We start from the raw sequence: 20,521 nt of genomic DNA on the forward strand, positions 1-20,521 counted from the left end.
ACTTCTGTTGATCTACTGGATATTTCAATTGTTGCTCTCATTCCTTTAATAAGATCACTGTAATCATTACACAGACTGCATTCAGCTCAGTGATTCGTTGTGCACTGTTTTCAGTCATTCCAGAGAGAGACTTTTTTCTGCTATTCTATTATGCACACATTCAACCTTTCGTTTCAAGTAACCAGTTTTGTCTGTGCTGCTTACTCTTTGAATTGTCAATGGATAAGTGTCTAAAACACCCAACCTTTCATCCAAACTAACTAAAGTATTTGGATCAAAATCATCTGAAGATGAAGTTGATGGGGCCTCAGCCATAGAAATGTATTTTGCTTTGCACTTTATTTGAATTTTCTAACCTGGCTTTACATTCATTTGGTCACCTTATTCAATTACTTGGATATGGGTAAAGTAACTTTTAACAAACCAACTTCAACAATGGGATTCTGCTTTTCAAATGGAATGCTACATGACTTTTGTCTCATTTTATATTTTTGGCAGTGATTTCCTTGGTGATGCAAGCAGATCTGGTCATTGTCCAGAAGCTAAACTTCTGATCAACAAATAGTAAGTAATTTTTTATTTTCTGACAGGCTGCTTACAGAAATGAGCCCAATTTTGTTCGAATAAATTGAGACATGGTGGCATCTTGACAACAGTTTGTGAACAACACTGCATTTGACTATAGAATAATCATTATCAATTGTTTCACTTACATCCAATTTGATTTAAGCGAATCAAAAAATTAATACCAGTGTGAATCTGAAAATCTGTGTACTATGTGTACATTCAGAATTTGTGATAGATTCAGGAAATGTTGTCAACCACCACCACAGAATGCACCAAATACAACAATAGACTCCACAGAACACCCGAAGTCAAAATAGTACGCATCTGAACAAACATGGCGGCACAATGCCAAGAAAACTCGTACTGCACATTGGAAACTTCTGCAACTTATTCAAATTTGTCCACTGGAGAATCAGGAACTTCACCAGCATTAGTATGGGACATGTGGTACTCTACATATAAATTTCAGCAAAATCTAAGATGGTTGAAAAGGCACTTTGCATGTCAAGTAGCCTAATTATTTTCCAATTCCCTAAAACAACAATGCTCAGCTAAAGTGATCTCCTCATGATGAGATGGCCAAGATAAAGTCAGCCTAGCTGCTGGGTGGAGTTTGATTCCTGGAGCTAGTTTTCATGAAGAGAAGACCAGTGGTGGTGCCAAAGTGTACCACCTGCTAGCAGATGGCAACAACCGAGGTAGGAGGACAGTAGACCTGGCAGATCTGTCACCAGCATCCTTTTCCCATCAGACTGACTTGATGAGGAACCCACAAACATCAGAGTGGCGAAGGAAGTTTTCCTGGACCTGTTGCAGTAAGGGATGCACTGTGTACAGTGCACAGAGGCACTGAAATAATATAAGCATATGACAATTAGAAAGCCTGTCTCGTCAGATGTGCAGGGTGGACTGATAGAGGGCAAAGAGCTCTGCTATAAATTTTGAGCAATGTTCTGGAGTCCAATACCAAAAATTGGTGTCAATTAAGACGGGACATCCAGCACCATTGTCCGTCTTAGAGCCATCAAGATATATGAAGGTACTATCACTAAGTTCTGTGTGAAGGTTGAGAAACTTACAACAATAGATCAAATGCAGAGTAGTTTCCTTAGGAAGTGAATCAATTTCAAGACGTACATAGGCTGCTGCATGAAGCCAAGCTGGTGAAGGGTTCACTTCATTGGGAAAGTGGCAGGTAGTACAAAGTTAAGCTGCCAGAGCAATAGCCAAAACAAATCACTGAGAGGTAACAGGAGGAAGACGCACCCCCATACTGGCGGTCAGGGGAATCATTTAAGAACAAGGTATAGGATGGGTAGCCAAGCATGGCAGGTAAATGGCGCACGCACGCACACACACACACACACACACAGAGGACATCGTCACACCAGTACGACAGCAGGAGTTCAGCAGTTTCTGCATGGAGACTCAACTAGGCTAGTTTAAAAGGTGACAATGGCCAAAAGGATTCCATGATGGTGGACTACATTAAGACAGCATAAGATGGAGGGATGTGCAGAATCAACCATAGTCCAGTTCTGAATGGACAATGGATAAGTCCAAATGGAGGAGGGTAGTCCAATCCACTCCCCAGGAAGTACCACTTAGGACACGTACATTATGAAAACCTCTATGCGCGTAGTGTATCACCATCATACCTTGGCTAAAGATCTGGTGGGGAACAAATTCTGCTCATACGTAAAATCTCTAAGTGGATGTTTCCATTCAGTCACTTGTTGACCAGTTTGGTTTGACACTAGAAGACAGCAAAAGGAATCCAAAAGATTTAAATGCCACATTTAAGAAATCTTTCACACAGTATAATATTAACAGATGTACTATTGTTTGACCACTGCACATAATCCTGTATGGATAACAGTAGTAAGCATCCATGGCATAGAGAAACTACAAAAAGCGTTGGAAACAAATAATTCACCAGGTCCAGATGGAATCCCTCTTCGTTTTTATCAAGAGTACTCTGTGTCATTGGCCCCTTAGTCTACATTTATCACCAATCTCTTGACTAGAGGAAAGTGCCAAGTGATAGCAAAGAAGCACAGTTGACTCCTGTATATAAGAAGGGTAAAATAACAGATCCACAAAATTATAGAACAATAACCTTAACATCAGTTACTGCAGAATTCTAGAGCACATTCTGTGTTCAAAAATAATAAATTTCCTGGAGACTGTAAAGTTCGTATTTGCAAATCAGCTTGGGTTTAGAAAGCATTGCTCGTGCAGAACTGAGCTTGCCCTTTCCTTGCATGATATTCTGCAAATTATGGATGAAGACCAACAGGCAGACTCTGTATTTCTGCATTTCCAAAGAGCATTCGACATGTACCCCACTGCAGACTTAACAAAGGTACATGAATATGGAATAGGCTTCCAGATATACGAGTAGCTCAAAGGTTTCTTAAGTACTAGCACTGAGTAAGATTTTCTCAATGGCAAGTCCTGATCGGAGACTGTGGTAACATAGGAGTGATGCAGGGAACAGTGACAGAACTGTTGCTATTTTCTATATACATCAATGATCCAGCAGACAGGGTTGGAAGCAATCTGTGATTTTTCACTGATGATGCTGTGATGTACGGGAAGGTGTCAAAGATAAGTGACTGTAGCTTCATACAGGACGACCTATACAAAATTTCTAGCTGGTGTGATGAATAGCAGCTGGCTCCCAATGTTGAACAATATAAGTTAATGCAGATGAGAAGGAAAAACATACCCCTAATGTTCATATATGACTTTAATAGTGTTGTTCTGACTTGCCAAGCGAAAGCAGTGGCAGGTCGATAGACACACAAACATACACACAAAATTCAAGCTTTTGCAACCAATGGTTGCTTCATCAAGAAAGAGGGAAGGAGAGGGAAAGATGAAAGGATGTGGGTTTTAAGGGAGAGGGTAAGGAGTCATTCCAATCCCGGGAGTGGAAAGACTTACCTTAGGAGGAAAAAAGGACAGGTATACACTCGCGCAAACACACATATATCCATCCGCACATACACAGACACAAGCAGACATTTGTAAAGGCAAAGAGTTTGGGCAGAGACGTCAGTCAAGGCGGAAGTACAGAGGCAAAGGTGTTGTTGAAATACAACCTGTTTTTCAACAACATCTTTGCCTCAGTACTTCCGCCTCGACTGACATCTCTGCCCAAACTCTTTGCCTTTACAAATGTGTGTGTGTGTGTGTGTGTGTGTGTGTGTGTGTGTGTGTGTGTGTGTGTGTGTGTGTGTGTGTGTGTACCTGTCCTTTTTTCCCCCCCTAAGGTAAGTCTTTCTGCTCCCGGGATTGGAATGACTCCTTACCCTCTCCCTTAAAACCCACATCCTTTCGGCTTTCCCTCTCCTTCCCTCTTTCCTGATGAAGCAACCATTGGTTGTGAAAGCTTGAATTTTGTGTGTATGTTTGTGTTTGTGTTTGTGTTTGTTTGTGTGTCTATCGACCTGCCAGCGCTTTCGTTTGCTAAGTCAGATCATCTTTGTTTTTAGATATATTTTTCCCACATGGAATGTTTCCCTCTATTATATTTAATAGTGTTGTGTTTGACATAGTCACATCATCTGAATATCTGTGCACAATGTTGTGAACCAGTATGAAATGGAATGAGCATGAGAGAGAGAGGTATATGGTAGGGGAGACGAATGGTCAACTTCAGTTTACTGGGAGGATTTTAGAAAAGCATAGTTCATCTGTAAATGAGACTGCATATAGGATGCTTGTGTGTCCTATTCTTGAGTATTGCTTGAGTGTTTGGGATCTGCACCAGGCTGGATTGGAAGGTGAAGCAATTCAGATGGGCGCTGCTAGATTTGTTACTGATAGGTTCAATCAGCATGCAAGTGTTATGGATCTGCTTTTAGAGCTCAAGTGAGAATACCTGTAGAGAAGAAGCCATTCATTTCAAAGAACACTACTGTGAAAGTTTCCAGAACCAGCATCTGAAACTGACTCCAGAATGATCCCACTGCTGCCAACATATATTTCACGTCAGGACTACAAAGATAAGGTACAAGAAAACACGTTTCATATGCAGGCACATAGTCGAAGTGGTCACAAGGATACAATTTTGTATCTTGGAGGTAAAGAACAGGTGAACACTGCAATTCCAAGGGCAGACTTAATTCCTTCTTTTTGGATTTAATGCTGCGTACATTCCTGAGTCGAAATAAGGCCCCGGGAGTAGACAACATTCCATTAGAACTACTGACGGCCTTTGGAGAGCCAGTCCTGACAAAACTCTACCATCTGGTGAGCAAGATGTATGAGACAGGTGAAATACCCTCAGACTTCAAGAATATAATAATTCCAATCCCAAAGAAAGCAGGTGTTGACACGTGTGAAAATTACCGAACTGTCAGTTTCATAAGTCACAGCTGCAAAATACTAACGCGAATTATTTACAGATGAATGGAAAAACTGATAGAAGCCAACCTTAGGGAAGATCAGTTTGGATTCCATAGAAATGTTGGAACACGTGAGGCAATACTGACCTTACGACTTATCTTAGAAGAAAGATTAAGGAAAGGCAAACCTACATTTCTAGCATTTGTAGACTTAGAGAAAGCTTTTGACAATGTTGACTGGAATATTCTCTTTCAAATTCTAAAGGTGGCAGAGGTAAAATACAGTGAGCAAAAGGCTATTTACAATTTGTACAGAAACCAGATGGCAGCTATAAGAGTCGAGGGGGGCATGAAAGGGAAGCAGTGGTTGGGAAGGAAGTGAGACAGGGTTGTAGGCTCTCCCCAATGTTGTTCAATCTGTATATTGAGCAAGCAGGAAAGGAAACTAAAGAAAAATTCGAAGTAGGTATTAAAATCCATGGAGAAGAAATAAAAACTTTGAGGTTTGCCGATGACATTGTAATTCTGTCAGAGACAGGAAAGGACTTGGAACAGCAGTTGAACGGAATGGACAGTGTCTTGAAAGGAGGATATAAGATGAACATCAACAAAACCAAAACAAGGATAATGGAATGTAGTCAAATTAACTCGAGTGATGCTGAGGGAATTAGATTAGGAAATGAGACACTTAAAGTAGTAAAGGAGTTATGCTATTTAGGGAGTAAAATAACTGACGATGGTCGAAGTAGAGAGGATATAAAATGTAGACTGGCAATGGCAAAGAAAGTGTTTCTGAAGAAGAGAAATTTGTTAACATCGAGTATAGATTTAAGTGTCAGGAAGTCGTTTCTGAAAGTATTTGTATGGAGTGTAACCATGTATGGAAGTGAAACATGGACAATAAATAGTTTGGACAAGAAGAGAATAGAAGCTTTAGAAATGTGGTGCTACAGAAGAATGCTGAAGATTAGATGGGTAGATCACATAACTAATGAGAAGGTATTGAACAGAATTGGGGAGAAGAGGAGTTTGTGGGACAAATTGGCAAGAAGAAGGAACCGGTTGGTTGGACATGTTCTGAGGCATCAAGGGATGACCAATTTAACATTGGAGGGCAGCGTGGAGGGTAAAAATCATAGAGGGAGACCTAGAGATAAATACACTAAGCAGATTCAAAAGGATGTAGGTTGCAGTAGGTACTGGGAGATGAAGAAGCTTGCACAGGATAGAGTAGCATGGAGAGCTGTATCAAACCAGTCTCAGGACTGAAGACAACAACAACAACAACAACAACATTCCATTTTAGAAGAATCATAATGGGGATTGGGGAGAGGGAACAAAGGAAGGCTAGTCACCTTGACGGCTGCCTTAAAGACTTATTGCTACTGGGAGATACTGTTCCATGAGATCTACAGAGGTGCCAGTATTCCCATTGGCCCAGTCTGAGGATTTGAGGACAGAACTGGTAGGCGATGCACACCAGGAAAATTGAGCTTGGCTGGATGAGGGTATCATGTGACAAAACTGAGGTTGTCCATGTGAAGGTGTCATGTGGCAATACAGTGGAAGAGGATCTCCAAGTTGGGGAAGGTGTGGACCGTTTGTTTGATTTCTTGGAGCCTTTGTAGTTGGCAGATAAAAACTCAGGTGTTTGTTGGCTCGAGCAACAAACAAGTCTTCTTAGGGGGTATTCTTAATGTCTTCTCTGGCTGTTCAGTTGTATATCAGGTCATTTTACCGCTGAGTGAGGATTTGGTGGCTTGTTGCACAGCAGGAGTAGGAGTAGGAGGAAGAGGAGGACAAGGAGGAGGAGGAGGAAGAGGAGGAGGAGGAAGAGGAGGAAGAGGAGGAGGAGGAAGAGGAGGAGGAGGAAGAGGAGGAGGAGGAAGAGGAAGAGGAGGAAGAGGAGGAAGAGGAGGAAGAGGAGGAAGAGGAGGAGGAGGAGGAGGAAGAGGAGGAGGAGGAGGAAGAGGAGGAGGAGGAAGAGGAGGAGGAGGAAGAGGAGGAGGAGGAAGAGGAAGAGGAGGAGGAGGAAGAAAAGGAGACGGGGATGGTACTTCGATACAATACAATTTTACAACTGTGGTGCTGAATTTGAGGTCACAAGTTTGCATGGCCATGTCCTTCAGGGAGCACAGAAAGAATGGTAAGGTGGTTAGCCCCAGGTGGTAAAACATATGGTTTTTGACTAACCAACAACTCACGAATGATGAGGTAAGGCACTTTCCCCCTTCACCCAGATTTCTTGCATGGCCTGTTCATTGAGGTACATCAGACATTCTCAGAATGAGACTGCCTGGTCACCATTTCAACAGATACAACAGTGAAAAAGGAAAATGTTTACATCTCAGTCTACGTCTTGTAAAAGTAAACAGAATAAGGCTAAGATTCTTGGAATCTCCCAGATGCACCTCATTTGCTAATGGATCACATACTGGAGGAGGTCAGTCCTATGCTACAGTTAATCCATTTATTATTCAGAAATGTGTTGATGCAATTGCAGGCACTGTAAAATCCTGCTCTTGTTTGTGTGATGGCACTTTGTTTATGGAGACCAATTGTGATTTTCAAACCCAATAGCTAATTGCAACTTCGCTCCTAAATGGCTATCCTATTCACTTTGAGGCCTGTTGAACACTGACTTTGTGACCTCATTCAACAGTCAAATTCCTGTTATTACTAATAGCTTCAAGTCATGTGCCTTGCACTTGTCCAGGCCACTTCCTCTCCACCCTGTCACCTCCCTCAGTGCCACCCGCACCACACAGTGGCTACCATCACCCACATTTCCCCTCATGTGAAACTTCATTCTCTTACTGCCAGCTGTATTCCCATTCCACTAGCCATGTAGGAGTCACTATTACACTTCTAGCAACATTACATGCCTCATCTGGCCAGCATACACCCACATCTGTTTATCTGTTTTGTGTGCATTCATGTTGCCTGAAGTCACACTCTGGACATGACATTCCTATGCTTGATGCATTCTCTCATGTCCTCAGTATGATGGCATTAATTATAACAAAGCAATGTCTGACCATGTCATAGAAGTAATACTGGGGTGGGAGTGGGGCTGCCGACAGGGGTGGGGCGTGCCAGTGGTGGGAGGGGGGGGGGACAAGTGGGGGGTGGGGTTGAAGGGAGAAGTAGTGCATGGGTGAGGAGACAAGAGCACTGTCTGGCAGAGTGTGCAGGTACCAGGCACAGTGTTGGGAGCTTTTAGCTTGTGGGGCAGGGAGGGAGGGGGCAGAAATGAGCAAGAATGGAGTGGAGCAGGGAAGCCGAAAGACAGCAGGTGCACTAGCAGACAGTAGCACATGAGAGGGCGGGAGATAATTGTGAGGAAATAATATGATAGAGGAGATGGAAACTGTTGGATGGAAGGTTTGAGTACAGTAGATTATCACAGATTGAGGCCACAAACTTTCAGGAGCTGATAGCCTTTGGAGAGCAATCTACGACTTAACTACTCCATCGGGTGTGCAGGATTTATGGTACTCGTGAAATACCCTCAGACTTCAAGAAAAATGCAATACTTTCAATCCCAATGAAAGCAGGTGTTGACAGTTGTGAGTATTCCTGAATTGTCAGTTTAGTTACTAAATACTAAACTAACAATTTATGAAATAATGGAAAACTTGGTAGAAGCCATCCATGGACAACATCAGTTTGGATTCCAGATGAATACACTGACATGCAAGGCTATACTGACGCTACAACTTCTCTTGGTAGAGAGGTTAATGAAATACACACCTACATTTACAGCATTTCTAGACTTGGAAAAAGGTTTTTTTTTTTTTTTTTTTTTTTTTTACAATGTTGACTGGAATACTTTGAAATTGTGAAGGTAGTAGGGGGTAAAACACATAGAATCAAAATGGCAGTTACAAAATCAATGGTTGAGCAGGGAGTGAGACAGGTTCTACATTTACATCCACATCAACAAACATACTCCATAAGCCACCATACTGTGCATGGAAGAGTGTACCCTGTGTCACTACTAGTTGTTTCGATTCCTGTTCCACTCACAGACAGTTAGAGGGGGGGAAGAATTACTCTACTCTCTATATGCCTTCATATGATGCCTAGTTTCTCATATGTTATGTTATCTTCATGGTCCTTCCCTCCAGGAATTCTCATTTGGGTTACCAAACCATGTCTGTAACATGTACACTTGCATGTGTTTGAGTCTACTGGTAAGATATCTGGCAGCCTGCCTCTAAACTACTTTGATGTTACTTCCTATAGTTTGACCTGGTGCAGATCCTGAACACCAGCAGCACTTTATAACCAGTCGCATTAGCACCCTACATGCTGTATCCTTGCGTTGCCAGATGCTGTATGCTTTGCCAGAACATCATACCTGTCCTGCAGGAGAGACATACTGAAATCAACAGTTTTAATACAAGATGTGGCCCCACTGCACATGCCTCATGAAGTTCATCTGCTTCTACAAAACGCATTTGAAATGATCAAATTATCACCAATTGTTTCCAAATGCTTTGTCGGCATGATCAGCTGCTCTCACTCCCTGTGATTTATGGTTGTGGGACTACCTGAAGGACAGGGTTTACACATGTGCTGATCTGAAGCACAGCACATTGAGACAGGTAGCGAGTATACCTAAGAACATGCTTTGTTCTGCTGTGCAGAATACAATCCTGTGCTTTCTGACTCTTCTGGACACTGAGGGGTGCCATACTGATCCCCCTTTCATAGCAGTAATGGTGCTGATCTGTAACGGTAGGATGTACCATAGCAGCACATGCAATCTGTTTCAGTTAAATTGATTCTACATTATTTCTCTTCCCCACGCACACACGTGCTCTTTAATAATGGAAGTTGCCACACCGCTATGGAAAATACAGCAGGAAAAATACAGAAGTCACTAGAGGTCTGTTGCAATCTACAAAAATTGTGCCCCAGTGGTGGGTTTAAAAAGCAGAAAAAACTGCCCGTATGTGGAATGTCATTTACTAGGAGCAGCTACTCCTGTCAAGTTTGAAATAAAATATCACTGACAAGGCATGATACACACCTCAAGTTTCTGCTGGTTAGGTATTTTAGAGTCATTGTTCATATGTTGTACTACAGGGCTGTAAATGGTCAGCATACTGTGGACACATTAGAGGGGACAGATTCCTTTTAACTACTTTGATTTACAGGAAACTATTTGGTTATTACTTCTCTTTATCTTCTATCAAATATATTTCATAACTATGTATTGATTACTGGACTTGCTCAAATCTGTTTTCACATTTGTCTTAATCCTTCACATCCAATGAAGCAAAGGTATAATACTTGTTTATGTACAACTTGCCACTACTCGAGTCAAATCATTGATTGACATGGAAAATACATTACACAGAAGTGCTCAACCCGAGTTCTTTTTGAAGACTGATGACTTTGAACAATAATGTACAGTGCTTTTCAATGACATTTAAGTAGGGCATAGGGTTAGCTGTAATTTTAACATGTGTTCATTTATGAGTGCACTAAAGGTTGTGTTCTAAGCTACAACAGATTCTCATTTTTGGTGATGTTTAATTTCATCCTCACCAATCATATGTATAGATTTTTGTGTGGTTCCAAACTGGACAATGTTTATTACTTTTAATCATATATCTCATCACCTTCTTTACAACAATTGTATATCAGCTGCAAGCTGACTACATTATGGTTCCAGCACTATGTCTCCCCCAAAACAGTTTGCCTACCCTCACCCCAAAGGCATCTCTCCACCAGTAAATACTTATAAATACCTCAAAGGCATCGTATGTTGTGGACATGATACAGTACAAACAGTTTGTTGATATGCTAGTAGATACAGGCGCTCCCTGGTTGCACCGGTCAGGTTTCTGAGTAGCACCGGCTTCAGGAAACGGGTGGCACTGCTATTGAGGAAGCACACTCCTTCTGCATGTGACTTTGTAATGTACACACTTCCACCTGATGGATACTTAAGGTGAAGTGCAAGCTCCTGTGACAGTATTCAGTTGTTTCCTCAGTGCCAGGCCATGAACAGGCTATGCCTCATAACCATCAATCTCAACTGCCAGCGACCAGCCCGGATGCTCCATTTTACACTGCACCACCACCACACTACTTCACAGTAAACCACACAGTGTGCTCCAGCACCCCTGCCCACTGCCCCCTGCCCCACCCCGTGGACACCTCACCTAACAGTGACTCAGGATGAGGCTTCCCTCAGGATTCATATCACTCTCAAGTGATCATGAATGATCTTTCACTGGCTATCCAAACAAAATTTCATTGTGAAATTGTGCCATGAACAAATCATTCTTAAATTAAACCTGGAAATTCTCATTCACTACCACATCTATTACCCACAACCAGTCTTTGTGTTTATCCAATGTAATAAGCTTTTCACAAAAAAATAAGATCGAGTAAAATATAACATAAAAGTTACCTGCTGGTTCATTTAGGAACTATACCATTCAAGTGAATCTAACATAGCTAAATTTTTACATTATTGTGTGCTATGATATATGTTGACAAATTATCAATTATATACCATTATATCTGTACAGTGAATTCAACACATATTGCAAGAACAGCATCCAGAAGCAGTATGTAATGGTGAAATGTTTTTGCTGCAGTGGTTTCTTTTTGTTCCTGATTGTAGATTTTTTACCCTGATTTGCCAATTTCTAATGTAGGTCTTAACAGAAACAAGAACTAATACTGATCATGCTCACTCCTTTCTCTATCCCAAAAATATTATCACATGGCTGTTGATAAAGGAAGACTGCTGCTACAAGAGCGTGTTCTTCAGTAATCAAAGGACTACTGAGTTAGCTTCCAAAATGGAGAGTGCCTCATATGTATGCACTATACTAATAGGCAAAGATATTACACACAAAGAAGGTAGATTTGATAAGATCCAGATGCAAGAGATCCAATGCGTACCTTAACACTTGCATACACACCATCGGTCTCCTTGTTCTATTTCAGTGATGAACAAATGATAATTTCCCTTTGTAGTGAAGTACTGGCAGTTATTGTAAAATCTAAGATATTGCCAAACACTGTAAAATCACACCTGTATTTTTATTATCAGTTTGGATGTAAACAGACAAATGGGTACAGTGGAATTCCATATCAACAGACTCTTCTCCTTGCTGTAAGTAAGTGTTAGAAAAGTCACAATACTCCAGAAAATTAGAAATATTTTTCCTTTTTTTCCCATGTTTTGACCTGAATATCCATAACTAATTATTCAAACATATTCATTTTGGTATGTGAATTACTTTTTTAATAGGTGGCATCAGTATTCATCATGGAACCCCAACAACGTGTGAGGCTCCTTTTGAAGAGATTAAGATTCTGATCAACTCAATTTTATTTTTGTCCACACAGCATCACAGTTATTTGTGATCTTTTTGAACATTGAAGCTAATCAGCAAAATGGACTGGAGGTAAGAAGAAAAACAGCAAGCATTTCTAAATACACATCTGAATCAAAGGGGAAAAACAAATTTAAAAAAAATAATAAATGAAGAATGGTCATTATCAGATGTAGTGTCCTTTAACTATACCTGATTCCTTCCAAATGCAGTTGTCCCTCTATTAGAACTGGGCACCAATCCTGGAGGAGGATTTCGTATCTCTGAAACAAATTGGTTCTATATAAGTTATATGAAAAAAATTAGAAAACTTACAAAAATTACTTAATATTATACTATGTCACATTCAAAGCAATTTGACAACCATTGCATCACTTCAAAAGTTTACTAACACCTGACAATATTTATGCAGTACATCACAGATAACTCACCAGTGAAAAGACAATATCTATTAATTTTGTTTCTCTACTCATTACCATAAAATCTAAGGATCCTAACACATTCCCTTCATGTAAGCCAGAACTTATTTCCTTAAAAATGGTTCAAATGGCTCTGACCACTGTGGGACTTAATATCTGAGGTCATCAGTCCCCAAGACATGGAACAACATAAACCAAACTATTGTGAATTGCGATTTATTAGTCTCATAACATACACTTACAAATCATGTGATTATGGTACAGGAAACATGTCAAAAATAACAAACTAGAATCTAATATTAATTTTTAAAACTATATTTAGTCTATGTAGCAGTATCTATGTTTTCTTCTTTTCCAGCTTGGGTAAATATCTTTCTTGATAATGGACAGTTTTTTTTCCCCACTATATAATGCTAATTTGTGGTTGGATTCTCCTCAAATTATCAGTTCATCTTCCATGAATTCTTCTAATGAGTAATATCATTTGTGTAAAAGAATTTCATGTAACTTCTTTTTTAGTATTCCTAGTTCCATGTTTAGAATGTTTTTGCCTTTAAGTTCGTTGTAGACTTTCGTGCCCCTATATCATGGGGTCTGAGCATATAATTTCAACCTATGGGCAGGAAGCATAAAATATCTTTATTCCTTGTACTGTATGGATGATCAAATTGGTTTTTAATGAACAATTCCGGTTTGTTGTGTAAAGATATCATTAGCTGGTATATGTATAGGGAGGGGACAGTCAAAATTTTTACTTTCTGTTATAATGGACGACATGCCCCTCTTTGCTGTGCAGTGCACATATTTCTGATAATTTTCTTCTGGAGCTTCAGTACATGAGATATATTATTGGAGCTCCCCCAGAAAAGAATGCCATATCTTATCACTGATTCAAAGTAACTTAGATATGCTACTTTGTGAGTGGACATGTTAGTAGCACTTGATAATACATGCATGGAACATGCAAAGCTACCCAGTTTGCTGCACAGGTACTCAATATGTGTGTTCCAGTTTAAATTCTTATTGAGGTGTAGACCTAGAAATTTGGTGGAATGCACTTCTGTTAACTCTTCACTTTTATGATTTATACTAATTTCCTGGTATTTTAACTATTTGGTTCTGAATTGAATCAACTTTGTTTTTTATATGTTAAGCTTCAGACCATTTAAATGGATCCGTGACTATAGCCTATCTAATGTACCAGTGACTATCAGGAATTGTTTCTGTTTCTTCACTTTCTATCAAGACTTTTTTTTTTTTTTTTTTTTTTGTGGTTATAGGGCGCACAACTTCAATGGTCATTAGCGCCCAGACTACATTAGGTATGCACCACAAGGCACAAGTTTAAAACAGCAACTAAAAGGGAAAACACGATAAAAGATCAACAGGCGTATGATTAAAAAAAAAAAAGCAGCATAATTAAATGTCCTTAGACAGGTTGGTCAATTTGATAAAACGAAGAACACGAGCAGCTGCTCCTGGGTCATCTGCTAAAATGGCATCGAGAGTACATGGCAGGCCAAGGTCAAGACGCAGTGTAGTAAAATCCGGACAGGACTTTAAAATGTGGTGGACTGTCAGCAAGTGCCCACATGGGCAGAACGGCGCTGGCGCAGCTGTCAGCAGATGGCGATGGCTGAACCAGCAGTGTCCAATTCGTAACCAGGCCAAAACTACCTCCTCCCGCAGAGAGGCACGTGAGGAGGACGTCCAAGCCGCGGGAAGAGGTTTCAAGGCCCGAAGCTTGTTGTCCGTAAGTGCAGCCCAATCGGCATGCCACAGCGATAAAATGCACCGACAAATGACCCTGCTACAATCTGATGAAGGGACACAACAAAAAGCTGTCTGAGGCTGGAGGACCGCAGCCTTGGCCACGGCATCTGCAGCTTCGTTCCCAGGGATACCGACATGGCCAGGAACCCACATAAAACTAACCGGAGAACCGTCGTCCACCAGCTGCTGAAGAGAGTGTTGGATCCAGTGCACGAAAGGGTGAACCGGATACGGATCACTGAGGCTCTGGATGGCGCTCAGGGAATCAGAGCAGATGACATAAGCAGAATGTCGGTGGCGGCAGATGTAAAGAACAGCCTGGTAGAGGGCAAAGAGCTCAGCTGTGAAGACCGAACAATGGCCATGGAGCCGGTATTTGAAACTTTGTGCCCCGACAATAAAAGAACAACCGACCCCGTCATTGGTCTTAGAGCCATCTGTATAAATGAAGGTCATATTAATGAACTTCGAACGAAGTTTGACAAAACGGGAGCGGTATACCGAACCGGGGGTAACCTCCCTTGGGAGTGAGCTGAGGTGAAGGTGAACGCGAACCTGAGCCTGGAGCCAAGGTGGCATGTGGCTCTCTCCCACTCTAAGGGTTGCAGGGAGTGAAAAATTAAGGTGTTGAAGGAGGCGACGGAAGCGAACTCCAGGGGGTAGCAGGGCAGAGACATACAACCCGTATTGACGATCGAGGGAGTCGTCACAAAAGGAACGATATGACGGGTGGTCGGGCATTGACAGTAGCCGACAGGCATACCGACAAAGCAGTATATCATGCCGGTAGGGCAGTGGCAATTCACCGGCTTCAGCATGAAGACTCTCGATGGGACTAGTATAAAACGCTCCGATCGCAAGACGTAAACCCCAATGTTGTATGGAGTTGAGGCGGTGTAAGATGGACGGCCGTGCAGAGGAGTATACGAAGCTCCCATAATCCAGCTTTGAGCGGACGATCGACCAATATAGGTGAAGTAGGATGGTTCGATCCGCTCCCCACGACATACCACTGAGAACACGGAGGACATTTAGTGAACGGGTACAACGGGCAGCCAAATATGACATGTGGAGACCAGCTAAGTTTCCTGTCAAATGTAAGACCTAAAAATTTTGTTGTCTCCACGAATGGGATAGCAATGGGACTGAGTCGTAAGGACGGTGGGAGAAACTCTTTGTAGCGCCAGAAGTTAACACAGACCATCTTCTCGGCAGAAAAACGGAAGCGATTGGCGACACTCCAGGTGTAAAGATGGTCAAGAGAACGCCGAAAACAGCGCTCCAGGAAACATGTACGCTGCGCGCTGCAATAGATGGTAAAATCGTCCACGAAAAGGGAGCCTGAGACATCAGCTGGGAGGCAATCCATTATTGGATTGATCGCTATGGTGAAGAGAGCGGCGCTCAAAACTGGCCCTGTGGCACCCCATTCTTCTGGCGAAAGGTGTCAGACAGGACAGAACCCACACGTACCCTGAACTGTCGATCCATTAAAAAGGAACGAATAAAAAGACGGAGGCGACCGCGAAGGCCCCATGTATGCATGGTGCGGAGAATGCCCGCCCTCCAACAGGTGTCGTAAGCCTTCTCCAAATCAAAGAACACAGCCGCGGTCGGGCGCTTCCGCAAGACGTTATTCATAATGAAGGTTTACAAGGTAACCAGATGGTCAACAGCAGAGCGGCGCCTACGAAATCCACATTGTACATTGGTAAGTAGGCGCCGAGATTCGAGCAGCCAAACCAAACGAGAGTTAACCATTCGCTCCATCACCTTACAGACACAGCTGGTAAGCGAGATGGGTCGATAACTGGAAGGCAAGTGCTTTTCCTTCCCCGGCTTAGGAATTGGTACTACAACAGATTCCCGCCAGCATGCAGGAACATGTCCCTCAATCCAGATGCGATTATAAGTACGAAGAAGGAAACCTTTACCCGCAGGAGAAAGGTTCTTCAGCATCTGAATATGAATAGAATCAAACCCTGGAGTGGAGGACCGTGACCGGGCAAGTGCATTTTCGAGTTCCCGCATGGTGAAAGGGGCATTATAACTTTCACTATTCGAGTAGCGGAAGTTAGGTGGCCTAGCCTCCTCTGCCTGTTTTTGGGGGAGGAAGACAGTGTGGTAATGAGTGGAGCTCGAAACCTCTGCGAAAAAGCGGCCGAAGGCATTGGAGATATCCTCAGGAGCCACAAGGACATCATTCTCGACCGTCAAGCCAGAAACTGGTGAGTGGACCTTAGTGCCAGATAGCCGGCGCAGGCTACCCCGGATAACAGAAGGAGTAAAACTGTTGAAGTTGCTTGTGAAAGCAGCCCAGCTGGTTTTCTTGCTTTCTTTAATAATACGATGGCACTACGCGCATAATCGTTTATAAGTGATACAATGCGCCACTGTAGGGTGGCGTTTAAAGGTGCGTAAAGCACGTCAGCGAGCAGGTAAAGCATCTCTACATGCTGCGGTCCACCAGGGGACCGGCACGCAACTTGGAGAAGAAATGGTGTGAGGGATGGAATATTCAGCAGCAGTGAGAATGACTTCCATGAGGTGTGCGACCTGACTATCGCAGCTTGTGAAGGTTTGATCCTGAAAGGTCGCCCCGGAAGACAAGAGCCCCCAGTCGGCTTTGGAGATTTTCCAACTAGCTGAGCACAGAGAGGGGGTATGATGCAGGAGATGGATAACACACGGGAAGTGGTCGCTCAAATATGTATCAGAAAGGGCATACCACTCAAACCGGCGTGCAATTTGGGTAGTACATATAGAGAGGTCTAAATGGGAATACGTGTGAGTTGTGTCCGAAAGAAAATTAGGGGTGCCAGTATTGAGGCAGACAAGATTGAGGTGGTTGAAAAGTTAGTGTTTAACATCCCGTCGACAACGAGGTCATTAGAGACGGAGCGCAAGCTCGGGTTAGGGAAGGATTGGGAAGGAAATCGGCCGTGCCCTTTCAAAGGAACCATCCCGGCATTTGCCTGAAACGATTTAGGGAAATCACGGAAAACCTAAATCAGGATGGCCGGAGACGGGATTGAACCGTCGTCCTCCCGAATGCGAGTCCAGTGGTGGTTGAAAAGGTCTGCTAACAGGGAGCCCCTCGGGCAGGATGCTGGAGAGCCCCAAAGGGGATGGTGGGCATTGAAGTCTCCAGTTAACAAAAATGATGTAGGCAGCTGAGCAATAAGTTGAATCATGTCTGCCCTGGTAACGGCAGACGACGATGGAGTGTAAACGGTACAAATAGAAAATGTAAAAGTGGGGAGATTAATTCTGATGGCAACTGCCTGCATGCCGGTGTGCAATGTGATGGTATCATAGTAAATATCATCCCGGACCAGCAACATAACCCCTCCATGAGCCAGAATACCTACCACAGGGTGTAGGTCAAAATGCACAGAGGTGTAGTGTGCCAAGGCAATGTGATCGCATGGGCGGAGCTTCGTTTCCTGGAGGGCTATGACAAGCGGACAGTGCAAGCGGAGCAGCAACTTCAAGTCCTCTCGGTTGGAGCGAATGCTGCGGATATTCCAGTGAATAAGTGCCATCGTGAGAAGAAAAGGAAGATGAAAAAAGTGGTCACCTCGAAGGCCACCGAGGGCCTGGCTTCGAGCAAGTACTGCCGACGCTATCAGTAGGCAGACAGTCATCGTCCATTGGTTCTATAGGTTCATCGGCCATCTCGTTAAGATGGCCGGGAGGAGAAGCTTCCTCCGCCGGTGGACGGCCAGATGTTCGGCTACCAGCAGTCGGCCAGGCGAAACGGATGACGGCCTGGGGCGGCAACCGCTGGGTGGCGCAGGGGAAGAAATGCGCCTTGGAGGAGAAGCAGAACTGTGCTTCCTATGAGCCTTCTTGGAAGGTCTTTTAGTGGAAGCACTGGTCGACGGCTGGGAGTGCGAGGTACGTAGGAAGTCTGCATGGGACGGTTCCTTCTTGAAGGCCTGGGCATCTGATTTCTGGATCTTTGTCTTAGCTGAAGCTGATGAAGGTGCTTGTGTTGGAGGGGTGACGGGAGGAAGAGGAGACGTCGACCGCGCGATCTTAGCACTGGCCGAACGGACGACCGTGGTGCTGAAGGTCAGATCGCATGTCTGGGTTGCTACCTCCCGGGTAGTCCGAGGAGAGGCGAGGACAGTGCTGTATTTCCCCGCTGGGAGCAGCGTGGGCTTCCTACTAGCAAACAGCTTGCGAGCAGCCGAGGTGGACACTTTCTCTTTGACCCGAATTTCTTGGATACAGCGTTCTTCCTTATAGATGGGACAGTCGCGGGAGGAGGCTGCATGGTCACCCTGACAGTTCACACAACGAGGAGATGGAGGTGGACAGTCACCCTCATGGGCATCCCTGCCACAAATGTCCCATTTAGCCGCATTGGAACAAAACTGGCGAGTGTGTTTAAAATGCTGACAGTGGTAGCAGCGCGTAGGTGTCGGGACATAGTGGCGAACAGAAATAACCTCGTAGCCCACTTTGATACGTGACGGCAGCTGAACACTGTCAAAGGTCAAGAAAAGTGTCCGGGTTGGTACAAGGTCATTGTTAACCTTTTTCATGACCCTATGGACAGCCGTCACGCCCTGCTCAGTGAGGAAAGACTGAATCTCCTCGTCAGTCAATCCGTCGAGTGATCTAGTATATACCACACCATGAGACGAATTCAAAGTGTGGTGAGCCTCCACCCGGACAGGAAACGTGTACAAGAGTGTGGCCCGAAGCAGTTTTTGTGCCTGAAAGGTGCTCTCAGTTTCTAGTAACAAGGTACCGTTACGCAACCTGGTACATGACTTGACAGATCCGGCTATGGCATCTACGCCCTTCTGTATAACGATAGGGTTGACAGAGGAGAAATCCTTTCCATCCTCAGATAGAGAAACGACGAGGAATGGTGGGGCAGGCGGTAGTACTTTTGTCACTGGTGGCTGGTCAAGTTTCCGTTTTTGGGCAGAAGTCGAGAGAGATGGAGAGAAATCCATTGCGGAGGAATCCCCCATGATTGCCAGCGTCTCCGATGGCGCGCTCCTTCCTTGTGGGGACCCTCTCAGAGGGCACTCCCGCCTTAGGTGAATGTTTACACCTCAGGTCACACCTCCTGAGAAACAGATGGAGGGACCAATCGGCATGTTCAGAAGGTATCAGCTCAGGCAATCACCCCTCCCTGGGCCTGGCCTTTACCAGGGGGTACGTGCGTGTTTTACTTGTCCACCCAGGGCAGGGAATTATGCGTTACCCCATCACCGGCTACACGTGCCAACATGTGGGTCGGCCATGAGGCACGCACAGGGAGGAAAGAAGAAGAGGAAAAACGAAGGGAGAGATGGAGAGAAAGGACAGACTGTCTCAAACGCCGAGGCGGAGACCAGAGGGTGGATAAGAAGGCAAGGAGAAGAAGGCAAGGAGAAGAAAGCAAGGGAAAAATTAAGGAAGACAGTGAGAGGGAGAAGGACAAAGAAAGGAACCAAACAAAGGAAGGTAGAAACCAGAATAAGTGAAAAACCAAAATGACCACAAATATAAGTCATGGAACCGTCCGTCTCCAGACGCAGGCGCAAACTACCCCCTTGAGGGGGAGGGACTCCTTTTAGTCACCTCTTACGACAGGCAGCAATACCTCAGGCCTATTCTAACCCCCCGACCCGTAGGGCGGGGCAGAAACGATGCCGGTGGTGACCGAGTGAACCACCCCATTAATGGCATCATCGGAAAGAGGCTCAATAGTGGCAATGGATGTGAACAAGTCCCAGTCAGCCTTTTTCATAGCCCATCTGCAGGGGTGCCCAGAAGAGTGATGCTGTGGCAGTGACAGAAGGATAGGAAAGTGGTCACTACCACACAAGTCATCATGCACACCCCATAGGACAGACAGTAATAGGCTAGGGCTGCAGATCGGAAGTTCGATGGCTGAGGACGTGCCACGCGCCCCACTGAAATGTGTGACAGCACCATTATTTAAGAGAGAAAGGTCTAGCTGTGCCAATACTTGGTCAGCAATGCTGCCTTGGCCTGTTGCCACTGACCCACCCTACATAGGGTTATGGGCGTT

At 43.9% G+C, this 20,521-nt stretch overlaps 1 protein-coding gene across 1 annotated transcript in view; it reads left to right on the forward strand.

The window, feature by feature from the left end:
• LOC126209992 (trichohyalin-like) overlaps window positions 1-11,121 on the forward strand; it is a 190,313-nt gene extending 179,192 nt beyond the window's left edge. The window contains exons 4-5 of the mRNA XM_049939101.1: window positions 6,709-6,975; window positions 10,948-11,121. Coding sequence (XP_049795058.1) covers window positions 6,709-6,975; window positions 10,948-11,121 — 441 coding nt within the window. The remainder of the gene's footprint in view (window positions 1-6,708; window positions 6,976-10,947) is intronic.
• The last annotated feature ends 9,400 nt before the right edge of the window (window positions 11,122-20,521 follow it).

This window comes from Schistocerca nitens, chromosome 10, assembly GCF_023898315.1.
Source record: "Schistocerca nitens isolate TAMUIC-IGC-003100 chromosome 10, iqSchNite1.1, whole genome shotgun sequence".
Lineage (NCBI taxonomy): Eukaryota > Metazoa > Arthropoda > Insecta > Orthoptera > Acrididae > Schistocerca > Schistocerca nitens.